The sequence below is a fragment of the Tympanuchus pallidicinctus genome, unplaced genomic scaffold (genome assembly GCF_026119805.1).
Source record: "Tympanuchus pallidicinctus isolate F22 unplaced genomic scaffold, pur_lepc_1.0 scaffold18, whole genome shotgun sequence".
Taxonomy (NCBI): domain Eukaryota; kingdom Metazoa; phylum Chordata; class Aves; order Galliformes; family Phasianidae; genus Tympanuchus; species Tympanuchus pallidicinctus.
The window spans coordinates 6,475,517-6,488,437 of record NW_026294699.1 but is presented as its reverse complement, the minus strand read 5'-3'; the positions used below and the strand labels follow the sequence as shown (position 1 = coordinate 6,488,437).

The 12,921-nt window shown below is 39.7% G+C and overlaps 1 protein-coding gene across 2 annotated transcripts in view; it reads left to right on the top strand.

Moving 5' to 3' along the window:
* Positions 1–102: 102 nt before the first annotated feature.
* OTOA (otoancorin) overlaps positions 103–12,921 on the top strand; it is a 36,072-nt gene continuing 23,253 nt past the window's right edge. The window contains exons 1-10 of one of the 2 annotated variants that reach the window (XM_052680498.1): positions 103–4,534; positions 4,878–4,906; positions 4,993–5,023; positions 5,117–5,144; positions 5,981–6,068; positions 7,511–7,642; positions 8,748–8,983; positions 9,218–9,321; positions 10,911–11,017; positions 11,444–11,583. In XM_052680498.1, the coding sequence (XP_052536458.1) occupies positions 4,456–4,534; positions 4,878–4,906; positions 4,993–5,023; positions 5,117–5,144; positions 5,981–6,068; positions 7,511–7,642; positions 8,748–8,983; positions 9,218–9,321; positions 10,911–11,017; positions 11,444–11,583 (974 nt within the window). In that variant the 5' untranslated portion in view covers positions 103–4,455. Of the gene's footprint in view, positions 4,535–4,877; positions 4,907–4,992; positions 5,024–5,116; positions 5,145–5,980; positions 6,069–7,510; positions 7,643–8,747; positions 8,984–9,217; positions 9,322–10,910; positions 11,018–11,443; positions 11,584–12,921 lie in introns of those variants that run through there. The other variant, XM_052680497.1, reaches the window with a different exon arrangement.

Genomic DNA, 12,921 nt, shown 5'->3' with positions numbered 1-12,921 from the left:
TGTGTTCGTTTTTGTAACCATAGTCATGCTTGTTCACAGCAGCAGCTTTTTGCATTGAGAATTGAGCTCGCAGTGGCAACACAACCTTGAGTTCATTAAAACAGTATTTAAGTATTGCTTGAAGGGATAACAGTCCACAAAAAACTGTATCACTTTTGGTTGGGTTTCTTTCATGTTCTTCGCAGTGCCTCATAAATACTCATTGCTTTTGCATATGCCATTTTCCAGCTAAAGAGGTTGTGGTAGAGCTTGCCAGAACTACACTTTAAACTGATGGATTTGATAATAAACTTTCAAAGTGAATTGTTCCCATAAGTTTAAAGAATTTGCAGGCACTTTCTTGCAGGCGTTTTCTAAGTCAAACTGCCTCTGAGCCTTTGACCTCAGGGGACCCAATTTCAAAGGTTTAAATAGCTTGGAACTTTTTTTTTTTTTCCTCCAGGAACACAAAGTATTTGTTTTAACATGCCTTCTTTTTAAAACCCCCTTAAAATGGCTAGTTTCTGGCAGTTGGGATAAAACCTTCCTCTAAAACTACAAACGGCAACACCAGGAAGCAGTACAGAAGTGGCAGGCCTTTGTCTTGTCTTGCTTGGGATGTAAGTGTTGTAAGACAGCAGGGAAACTTCAGCATGTAGATCAGCTGGTAAGTGAAGCAAGAACTGACTTATCTTTTGCTTTTCAAGTACCAACAAGATATTTATTTAACAGTTGGTGATCTCATGCCAGGTATGATGTTTCAGCTTGTCTTTTTAAATTTATCTTTGACTTCCTTTTCCTGATGTTTAGTGATTTCTCTTGCAAAGTTAATAGCCTTTTATTCTTAGTCTTTGTGAAAGAGTAAGAGTTCTGTATTGAGGGGTGAGAGCTTTCACTGGTGGGGGTTTTTTTTTCCAGCAGTAATTGAGGCTCAGCATTATTCTGATTTCAGCATCTGTTACTGAATTTCAGCACAGCATGCAGTGAAACTTCTCTGTTGGAAAAATGAACTCTATATGCTTTAGAATGAATCCTTTCCTTTCCTTTTACTTTATTCGGACCTATTTAGTAATGGGAAAATAGGTTCTTGTGCAATGAATTTAGCTTCATTTAGCAAATTCTTAAATGGTTAAATGGCACTTGAAAGTTTTGCTCTCACAGGTTATAATCACATGGGAGACTATGCATATCTTTCATATCTTTTAGTTTTGTAATTTAAAACAATTGTTTGTAATGGCTTTGGGATATTTTGAGTCAGAAGATACAATGTAAAAGTGTTTTTATTACCTATTTTGTTTTCTCAATTTAAACAAGTATTGTGCCACTTGAGATGCAAAACTGAAGCACTGAAATGTGAGTGGTGACAGGGAAAATCTGTAACCAGAGTAAGATTAAAGTCTAAAGGACTGAGCCTTGCAGGAGTCAGTGTTGGTCTTCAGACAGCCATAAGTACTCCCAGTTTTTGGGAGCGTTGGAAGCTCTGTGACAACTTCCTTGTTTACTAACTGTCATTGTATCCTGAGACACTTGTCACACACACACTTGTGTGGTCGTGTTAGCTTCGTTGTTAAAACGACACGCAATATAGCTAAAGTAAGTTAAAGCACCACAAATATATTGAGCGTAGATATTAATCACAGCACTGCAATCCTGTTCTTAATATTCTCTGATAGTTTTGCCTTGTTTCCTTTCTGTAATGTAGCTGTTAAGTACACAGTCACACAGCAGAATAAGAATGCTTAGTAGCTTTGTCCTGTAGAGATAATAACCTAGGCAGAAAATATGCACTATTGCCCTTGCTCTGTTTTAAGGTAAACCCAAAGTATTTTATGCATTTGGTACTTATCCTCAGAAACCCCCTTAGACCTGTTGTGCAGAGCATCCCTGAGGGATGGTACCTATACCCCTACTTTTCAGGGACTTCTTTGTGTTCTATGACCTCACAAGCCTATCAATGTGCAGCAAAATGCTTCCACATCCCATGCAAAGAAACCATTTTGAGTTCAGTTGTCATTTAAATTCCCTGAAATTATTTGAGATTTCATCCAAGGGGACAAGTGTGGCCAGTTTAATGTCCTGATACTTTATCCCTGGATTTTCTGTTCCTCTGCTAACCCTGTCCTGCTGTGAGGATGGTGATGTGTAAGTCAATTCTTAGTGGTACAATGAGCACTGCTTTGCCTTGGAGAATAATTGAACTGTCTGTTCTCTCAGGGTAGCACTGGATGTGTTGCATCACAGGAGAAAAGACACAGTGCAAAAGCATGGTTTAGTCAGGAGCTTTCAGCAGAAATCTGGCAGAGATTCATCTCACAGAAGCCACAGCCCCCTTGGCTGGGTGGCCCCAGGTACAGTCAGTTCCAGCTCTGCTGCCAGGAGCTCAGCATGGGGAGGTGGGAGGTACAGGGCCATACCAGCCTGTCCCAGTTTGTTGTCCTCATACATCCTATTGAAAACTCTCCATCTCAGGATAAGACGCCTCTGCTGCCTGCTGTAGGAGTCTCTCACCCTCTTGAGTTCCCACAGCAGGACCTTTCCCCTCCCCTCTGAAGGCTGGCTTGGCACCTGAAGCTGCAGGGCAGTCCCTGCCCTCCTCTCAGGGGTCCTGGCTGCCACCGCCAGCTCCTTACACTGTGGAGTGTGGGGAAGGAGACGTGGCAGAAGCAGGTAAAGTGCTTGGCTGTCCCCACTGATGCTACAAGAACTCAGCAACTCTCTTCTCTGCCCTCCCCTTTCTTCCCTCCTTCCTTCTGCAGCCTGAACCCCTTGAGTGTTCCCATGTTGGGGCTTTTTTGTGGAGATACTGAGAGCTTGGCTGCGAGGGGGAGAAAAGGCACTCGTTCATGAGGTTATCAGCAAGACTTCTGATTATGAGGTTAGTTTTCTGGTTATCAGGCTTCAGATAAGGTACTGGCTGCATCGAAGAGGTGGGTGATAAAGTGTCTAGGATTTCTTGACATGTAAGAGCGTGTGTTTTGGGAGCGAGAGCAGGGGCAATCTGCAAGCTCCTCATAACCTGAGAGCCCAGCAAGAGATGTCTCGGAGATCTGCTCATAGTGCGTGCTGCCACACTGCAAAGAAAACTCTGCAGAGGGATGCTGGGTGGAAGCTGCAGAGCTACAGGCTGATTCAGGGTTGCCTAAAAGCTCCAGGGAACTTCTGCAAATGGACTGGTTTCAGCGACAAAGGAAATACTTAATCTCACAGATTCTTATCAAGCAGGGCTGTTTCTCTGCAAATCCTTTATGCACCTGCTAGTTGTCCATGGCAATTAGTCAGGATAGAAGAGAACTTCTCTTAGCATTTAATCTCCTTATATATTAATTTGGTATGCCTTAATTAAAATACTCTCTGTGATCAAAGTGAATGAATTGGAATAAAAAGTCAGGATTGACATTGACAGCATGATTTAAACTGTGCAGAGTAATCAAACCTTACTGCAAAATTAATAGGGCAATAGCAGAAACAAACACAAGAAAGTTCATTGTCTGAGAAACCAGATACATCTGAATGAGAGAGATGTAGTACAGCACTCCCAGAGGAGTAGTTGAAAAGGTCTTCAGTGTGTGCAAAGAAAGGATGGGGCCTGGCTTCCTGAAGCACAGCGTTTCGGTGTGTTGTCATCCATCACTTTGAGTCACTCCTGTTACAAGGCTGGAGTTATGTATTTGCATTAGGCTGAGATATTGCTAGAGGCTGTTGACAGGTGTTCTTGTAAAACAGTACCTAGCAGATAGGTGAGACTAAACAGTCTGCAAAAAGTGTTTCTAATTATCAAATGTTCAAATCTGTAATTCAATCCAGGGAAAGTAAAACAACGGTGGGGGGGAAGGGGAGTGTTGAAGCACAGATCCAAATTCAGCAACAAAAAGAAATGGGGAAAGTAAGCACGGTGCAGTTAAGCCCTTGAAATGAAGGAAAGGGAGAGCTCCTCCCCCCTGCCTGGGGCACCCCGCACTGATGCTGAAGGCCAGGCCCAGTGCAGGGCAGAGCAGAGCTGCAGTGGTCGTGCAGACAACTCCATGAGCTAAAGAAGGCTGAAAGACTGGTTGGAGTTTCATTTTTCAGTCTCTCTATTTCTTTTCTATTTTACCCGAGCTTAAAAGTTCAGTTTTTTGTTTGTTTGTTATTGCTAAATGGTATTTAAATCATATTTAGTTGGAATGTGGCTTACCAAAGTGCAGCAAGGAAGGAAAAAGTATTTACTGAAAAGAGGGGAAAGCAATCCCTGGCTGCACACACACACCTGGTGGACTTGTATTTGCATAAAGTGTGTCTCTAGCCTGGAAAAAGATCTAAATTGAAAGCTTGGGAGCAAGCACTTGCAGATTATTCTGATCTCAGCCTGCACTTGGTAGCTTAGACTGGCTCTGACTTACAGCAATGGAACTTTGGGGCGAATGCTGCCTTTTGACTGCTCTTTTTATTTTCTTTTTCAATCCAAATATCTTCTGAATCTAATAAACACTAGAAGAAATGCTCAGACTTCTGAAGATGTGTTTCTTATTGATATTAATGAATCCTGCTGAGATTACTCACAGTCAGAATTCTGAAGGTAAGACTAGAAATCCTATCTCAGGAATGTATTCTGTGTGATGGAAAAAGCTGTGTTAGTAAGTAGATTCAAAGTAGATTCAGTGCTGTTTAGTAAGTAGGAGGCTATTCTCTGCTCTCATGGCCTCAAGGACTATACCAAAGAATTTAGACAGAATTACTTATTATTTAATAGCTTTTTATTTTCAGCGTCCTTCTGTCAGTACATTTAATCAAAGCTGCAGTAAATGTGTGACTGTAAATTGTGTGTATGTAGTTGTGGTAGCTGCATGAGAAACATTTTTGTACAGCAACTGAATGGTAAACTGTCCATCACCTTTTAGTAACATGATGATCTTTTACAGATTTGCCTCCACTATTACACAAAGCTGCGGTTAGTATTTTTACTTGGTCTCTCTAATAACATTTATAATATAATCTAAAAATAACTGATCACACATCTTTATTTTTTTTCTGAAGGAGGAAGTAGTGACTGGGAAATACCTAAATGGTAATGTGCAAAATTGTTCCCATTTACGTTGCTAAAAGGAATTAAAACTCAGTATCTCGCTGTAACTCTTTCCGTTCCATTTTTTACATGTAGCTCTCCTCGATGTACTTCATTTTCAGAGGTAATGTATGTTACTCTCACCATTTTGATTTTCAGTATCATCGTGCAGTTCATGTTTGATCTGTTTCATTTCCACAAAAGCTGAAACATTATGAAATTGCTACATGCTTACTTTGGTCTAGATCTGCTGTGAGGAGTATTTTGTCCAATGAGGAAAAAGCTGTTTTTTCATGATAAAGCAAAAAGCAAGCATAGGTTGAGGCTGAGAATCTGAATGCATGCTACAGTTTTCAAAAATCTTGATAATTAACTCAGTTCATGTATTTCAGAATGGCTTCTTACTGGTGCAGTTCCAGTGTGCAGTCAGTTTCCAGTCCTGCTTCACCCTCCATCCATCCCTCTTCCTCCAGCTCTTGGTGACTTTGTAATTATTGCCAATTTTGTCTAAATATGGAAGAGAGTGAAAGCCTCAATTCCACCCTGGTGTACTTTGAGAAAATCTGGCTGTGTAAAGAAGAAACACTGACATTAATAACTCTGCTGGGGAAAAGGCAGTAGAAGTTAGTCCTCATCCTTACTTTGGATAAGCAGATCAGAAGAGGTATTACGAGGAGCCACCGCACAGCTCATCTCATGCCTGGCAGCATGTCAGAAAATTGATATTATTAGGGAGGGGAAATGGATTTAGAAAAAAAAAACCCAGCACATTACTAATAGATTTCTCTTCTAACTATTCATTGCATTCAATATGTTGGCTGTTAATCTGGTTAGGCCAAGATTACTTGTGTCGTTTAGTTGTTACTGATAGTGTTTGCTTCTCTTACTGTCTTGACTAAATCAGCTATTTTATGTGCTATATTATTTTGCTGGCACTTTTGCTCCTGTTTTCTCTTGCAGTTCTAATGTATGGACAGCAGATATGGTTACAAAAGTCATGGCATATTTCCATGCCCGAGAGGTTAAGTTTACTCTTCGCAGCCTACAGGTTTGTGTCATTTAAAATGCACCAACATTTTTATTTAAAAAGGAATTAAAATAAGCTACTCAGTTCTGTAGCCAAAGTTAGGTTGTCAATAAGAGAAGTAATTAATAGCTCTGCAGTGTAGCAGAGATGTAGGAAATATGAATACCTTTTTTTTTTTTTTTTTGCCCCTAAAGATTGCAACATAATGCAAGGATTAAACAATAAGGTGCTTTTTATCTCTTCTGATGGTAAGCAAAAATTTGGAGTTTCCTGTTTGTTCCTGAACTGAGTATAGGCACGCGCTTTTTCGCCATAAAATGGGAGATTGTTTCAAGATTTTGACTGTGGCTGTAGTTTGCATTACTTCAGATGGAATGAGAGGCTCCAGAGCATCCTAAAAAAATGCTTTCATCTTATAAGGCTCCTCTGAGATAGCTTTTTAAAATTGTCCTGGGGAAGTAACATAGAAAAAAGCTGGTTTCCTTTACCCTATGCCATGATGACTGGTGAGGAGTCAAATCCAACAACCTCACCAACTGAAGTGGAACTGCAGCCACTAACCCAAATCTAGAGTCCTCCCTGCATGCACTCTGAGAGCATCTAACATGTGACCCACAGCCCTGCAGTTCCTCAAACCCCATTTTGCTGCCACACTCTTCCAAATCTGCACGAGAGTGACCCTACTTCTTTCTGTTTGCTCTCAGTGTCTTTAGAATTCATTTGCACAGATGAGTTTTATTAACATTTTAAGGCTGTAATCAGCCCTGAACTCCCTGGATAACAAAGACCTAACTGTGTTAATAGGTGGTGGTGGCAATGCAAGGGCAACAAAGCAGTGTCAACTTAAATTCCTAACCAATTCTGAAATAATTCTGGTGGGAATTAGAAGGGATTTTCTCCAGTCTAGTGCTAATGAACCTGTTTTCTGTTGCTATGCTAGAATTCCCCTTGGAGTTTTAAAACAGGCATGAGGTTGTTAGCTGCTAATGCAGTTTGATGTGAGAAAGGGTAGTTTTGCTTTATGACCTGGTGCAGACTTCGCCTCCTGTCTAATTGCACATTTCCTTCCTTTTTTAAGTAATAATTTTATGCCCACAGTACCTGATGTTTAGAGCTCTTCAAAGAGTTTATTTGTGCAGCTCTGCCATGAAACAGGAAAACATTAGTATATTTGTTTTTATGAAGGGAAAAACAGAGGTATTATTGTTACATGTCTCACTGAAGAGAACTTGCTCATGATACCAGTCATAGGCTTTAAAAGCTATTGTCTTCCAGCATTGTACTTAGATTATTTTTGTTGCCATTTTGTTTTGATTGTAGTTATTCTGGTCACTGACAACATGGGCAGAACAGAAAGCTGAACGCTTGTCCCTCCTTATGTGGAGATTTTCAGAGAGTAAAAGATGCATCTAGTGGGTACCATGAATTTTATGTATATAATGCATATTTTTTTAATACTTCAGACGTCCATACAGAGTTACTTGAAGAACCTTTTATACCAGCCCAGGCAGCTGCTGTCTGCATTTCAACAACTTGATCAACAGCAGTTCCAGACTGCAATGAAGTATCTTTTCAACAGCAGAAAGGACTATCTTGTAAGTCTCTGCATGAGAAATAGAGCTGTTCCCAAAACTTAGATAAAAGGACACGTTGGCAAGAAAGAGGCAAGATGACTGAAGAAGGTGAAATTAGTTATCCTGTTCAAGCACCATACAAGCAAATAATTAGGCAATTTGGAGGAGAAGCAGCATGATGTTTTTTCTTGCCTTTGTGCTGTGTTATATGGGTGACACACCTTATATGTTTCACTCAAATCCAGCGAGTGCCACTCAGTGGGGATGTATCCTGGTGCATGACAGCACTTTGCATCCTCCCTGCAGGCTTCCAGCATGTGCATCACTGCAGGGTGCAGATTAACCTGGAACAAAGGCAGAGCATTTCCCCAGCCATGTGAGGTAACTGCCCAGGACAAACTCTGGACAATGCAGAGAGCACTTCTTGAGGAACAGCAGTGCAGCTTCTGTTGCTGAAGCACACCAGATGTGTGTATAGCCTGTACTGGGAGGAGGAGCGTAGAGCATAAGCCCTGTCAATAAGCGGTGAATTTTGTCTTCTCAAGTGATGGATGTAGTTCTTCTGAGAGGAGTAATAATTACAATAACAAATAACCAGGCCTGGGACTATCAGCTCTGACCTTGCTGTCCTAGGGGCGTTGACATCTGAGAAGGAACAACCAATGCTCTGTCCCCTGCCAGACTGGCTTTTACCTGCGCTTGTTTCTTTGATGTTGCCTGGTGGCTTGAAGGGGGTGTTTGTAATAACAGCTGACGAAATACTGCATGGGAAAAGATCCGTTCTAGAGTTGCCTACATTCTAAATTACATATGAAATAATACTCATTCTATTCCAGCATCTGTTCATTTTTCCAAGTAACTAACTCCTTCGTGAGAGTACGTGCTGTAACTTGAGCCATTTGGCTTTTTCTGTTTTTCATTTTGATTTTGTATAAAGATTCAAGCTGGTCCGTAGCCAACATCAAACAGGAATTATCTGGAGAAACACAACCAGGCAGTGTTTTGCAGCTATTTTTCATGAGAATAGCACCATATTGTTTGTGGGGTGCTTTCTATAAGGCTTCAAAATGAACAGTTTATGGAATTAATCAGAAAAGACATTATTTTAACCCTGTGTTGTTTGCAGGAAATTGGAAATGTTATCCTTGATTGGGAAAAGACTCGGGAGAGAATTTTCCAAATTCCAGGAGTGAACAGAACCTTGTTTCTTATAACACTGGAGAAATGCTTTCTGGCTCTGCGGGCTATGGACTGTGTAGATATCCTAAGCCAGATATTGCGAATGTCAGCGGTGAATTATCTCCAACCTGATGTCGCTGGGAGTCTCCCAAATGATTTGCAGGAAGATGCTTTCAGAAACTTGTGAGCCATTTATTTTCCAATCATCACAATTAGTACTATGTAGCATTTCTTCTGGATATGTACACTTAGAATAAGATTACTATTCTCACTAGTAGATTACTGGTCTCACTATTTTATCAGCTGTAGCTTTCCTCTTTTATCTTGCTGTTTCTAAAAACGTTTGCCCATGTGTCTTTTGGGTGTTTTTTTCTTTGCTTATTCATTAGTGAATTAATATGCCACTGTGTCACTTAGATCAACTGTATTTAAGGACCTCTATGACAAAACCTCAGCAAATACACAGAAAGCTCTGTATGGCTGGATGAAGGAGATTCTACAAAAACCCTATAACAGAAGTGGTATGTTGTGCACTACCTGTTCTTCTTGCTTATCATAAGAGAAAAACAGTCAACAAAAGACTTGTCTCTTGTATTGTGTTGTTTCTCATGTTTAACACAGGACTGTTATGAGTAGCTCTCTGCAATGCCTTTGCTGTGGACTGCAATAAGCTTAGATTTGTTAATCACAGCAAATAGCTCCCCACAGATGCTTGTTGTTCACCTCTTCTGCTCAGAGTTGTACTCAAAGCCTCTGTTCCCAAATTCCTTCTCTAAGATTTAAATAGGATATGTACTGTTTACTTCTGAACTCCTGCTGAGACTAGAATAGACCTGTCTGAGAGCCTATTATTTAAAGAAAAAAAAAGCCAATCCAATTGTATGCATTTTCCTATGTCTGTTTGCCTGACTAATATATCTTACATGCCACACTGGGACAGTGCAGGGGATGCTCCACGAGAGGGCTGTAATGCCAACATATCAAAGCCACATCTGTTTCTCACTGAACATCCCCCTGTATATTCTTCCTGTTCCTCTGGAAATGAAAGGCAAAGTGCCCCCTCGTTTCAGTGTAGCAAAATCTGGCTCCTGGGACCACAACTACTTCAAAATATCTGCATAACGTGTAAAGTCATAGAGGGGAAAATCACCACTGTGCTATGATGCATTCTGTCATGGGCAGGACTCACCTGATGGTGCTCAGCAATCCTGGGAAGATCCCACAGCATCAGGCGTCATGCCTGGAACATCAGTGAGCCCTCAGTTAATGAAAGATCACCCAGCTCAGGAGGGACTGGGAGCTGCCAGCCTCTCTTCTGTTGCTCTTTCACGTGCAAAGCAGTGCAGGTGTGGGGAAGATATGATATCATGCTAAGTAGTCAAGTTAGGACACTTTGGGAAAACACTGTCTTTCTAGCTCATATTACCATGTTATTGTATTATTACCATATTATTATATGATTAATATTATTATCATGTTGTGGTCTGTAAATACTTTATTTATTTACTCAGGGATCCTGATTTCATTTAAAGTACTTTTTGAGAATGTTACCAGATAAATGACATTTATTAAATATTAGGCAGTATTTTGCATTTTTGCTAACCTTTTTCCATACGAGTATATGAATAATTGTTAATTTTCTGCATTATTGGAGTTGCATATTACAGAAATAAGTGGTATTATCAGTAATAATATATAAGGTACATCAAGAGTTACAAAATATTATGCCTTCCTGATTTGAATACAAATAATATATTTGATCAGGAAAACCTAAGTTCAAAAATTGTTGCTTCATACTTAATACTATTCGTATAATTTTGCCAGTCCTGTACTTAATCCATTTCGCTTCTACAACATAAAAGATTGTCTTCATATGAGAAAATTTGAGACATTTGCAATACTATTTCAGTTTCATTAAAAAGTGAATGAGTTCTTAAAAATGTGGTGCTAAGAGCTAGCAAATGGAGGGGAGCTGACTCTGTCTGCAAAGGATTCTTCTGATTTGCAGCTATTTTGTGATCGTTTACCAGCAGTAACATAGTGGGCATGATATTATTGGAAAACAAGGACTTTCCAAACATTGTAGTAACTGTCTATTTGTTGAAAACAGATTTCAATGAATCAGCTTCATGGGTCAGTGCAGAAAACTTATGGATTTTAGGAAGATACATGGTCCATCTGCCTTTGGAAGAAATTCTGAAAATTAGTCTCAGTGAAGTAAGTAGAAGAGTGTCATTGTATCACTGTCAAATGATGGCATCTACAAAAGGTGTAAACAAAATGCAAACTTAAACGTGAAAGAGGAATTTATGTATTTTTAATTTCTTAAAGATGACGTGAATTTAAATTCATTGTCAACCAATTATTCCTGTCTTATATAATTCAGAAGGACTTATCAGTGATATTTTTCTGTAGTTATTTTTTCTGTATCAGGCTTCTGTGATTTGTATTGAAAGGACCAATGATAGAAGATCCTCAAATTATTTGACAGTTCAGCAGTGTTACCTTCAAAAATACTGTATTATCCAAATCTTCTTTCTTTCTGTAAAGCATACATTGAGTCAATTAATTTATAGTGTCAAACGTTTTATTAGATGCAGTCATTCCCTAATCCTGATGAATGACTTTGTTTGCACTGATCAGATAAGACTATTCATTAGCTACGACAATGCAACAAAGCAGTTGGACACAGTGTATGATATCACACCAGAGCTTGCACAAGCCTTCCTGGACAGAATAAACTCATCGGGATTTGATGTGAGAAACACTTCAACTGTCTACAGGCAAGACTGATGGTTTTTTTCTTGCTGTGTATGGGGAGAATGAATAGATAAGGAGAGAACTGAGGAGAGTCTAAGCAGTGAGTAGCTGATGAGATTGTTGATCTGGCATAGCTTTTTTCTTCCAGCAGAAAAATACAGGCTGAAATCCAGCCCTGGCTAGCAACAGTGAAGAACTGCTGCTTTATGAATTTTGGAGGTGTGCCTTATTAGCTGATGCTTCGTCTCTGGCTCTGTAGTGAGGAGTTGTCAGTAGTAAGAGGACTACAGCAGTGTGTGTGGGACCCAATCAAAGCTCCATCAAGCTATACAGTACAGCAGCTAAACAAACTGGGGGAGCAGGACACAAGCCCTGTTAGCTGTTTGAATTACAGAAAAGAGAAGTGTGTTGTACAAATCACATTATGGTTAGGACTTAAGGAAAAAATTTAGCTCATGTCAATCAGGGCTGCAGGAGGCGTCCAGCTGATAATGTCACCAGAGTGGTCACAAAGTGGAGAGGTCTAAAACCCATCCTGCTGTCTTCTTTACAGGTAGTCTTGCACAGCAGAGATGAGTTATGGTTAGGAGCTTGTGACTTGATGTGCGCAAGCAGAAACCTGCACTTGTAGGGCTGTCAAATCAGCACTGAACTGACTGACTTTAACAATTAAATATATATATATATGTGTGTATATATATATATGTGCATCTTGCTTTTATTCATAAATATGTAGTGAGCAAGAGCTACCTGCAGGAAAGTACTGTGTTCTACATTTACATTTACACTGTCATGTAAGTGGATGTATTTAGTCCTGAGACACCACTGTCTGGAGTTATTTGTACTTTCCTCAGAGAATGCTTCAGAGTTTTAAACTAATGAAGAATGTGGCTTTGGAGCTTCTGTCATTATTGCAATGCAACTCATTGACTTCTGTGAAGTACTGTTGATTGCTGGGGATGTAAGTGACAGAATTATGCCCACACTCTAGATTTCAATGTTAAAAATCTTAAAAGTGATTTTACCACTCATGAAAGGTGCCAGATTCTAATCAGTGAGAGAAATACCATGCTCCATAATCCTTAATATATTCAGTTTTCACAACACACTTACTTTATATTACTCATTTTAACCACTCTGACTGTTTAAATGCATTTTTACTTTTAAGAAGTAGCATTATTCATTGCTGCTAATCCCAGAGGAGATGAAGAGCTCTTGGTGGTTATGGAATAATGCATCAGGAGGTAATTATTTGGTATAAAAGTGCAGTTATAGATGTTTCTTTGATTTGTGTGTTAGTTTGATGACGTCCCAAGAATTTAGATGGGCTGCTAAAGTGGTAGGTAGTTATATCATTATCA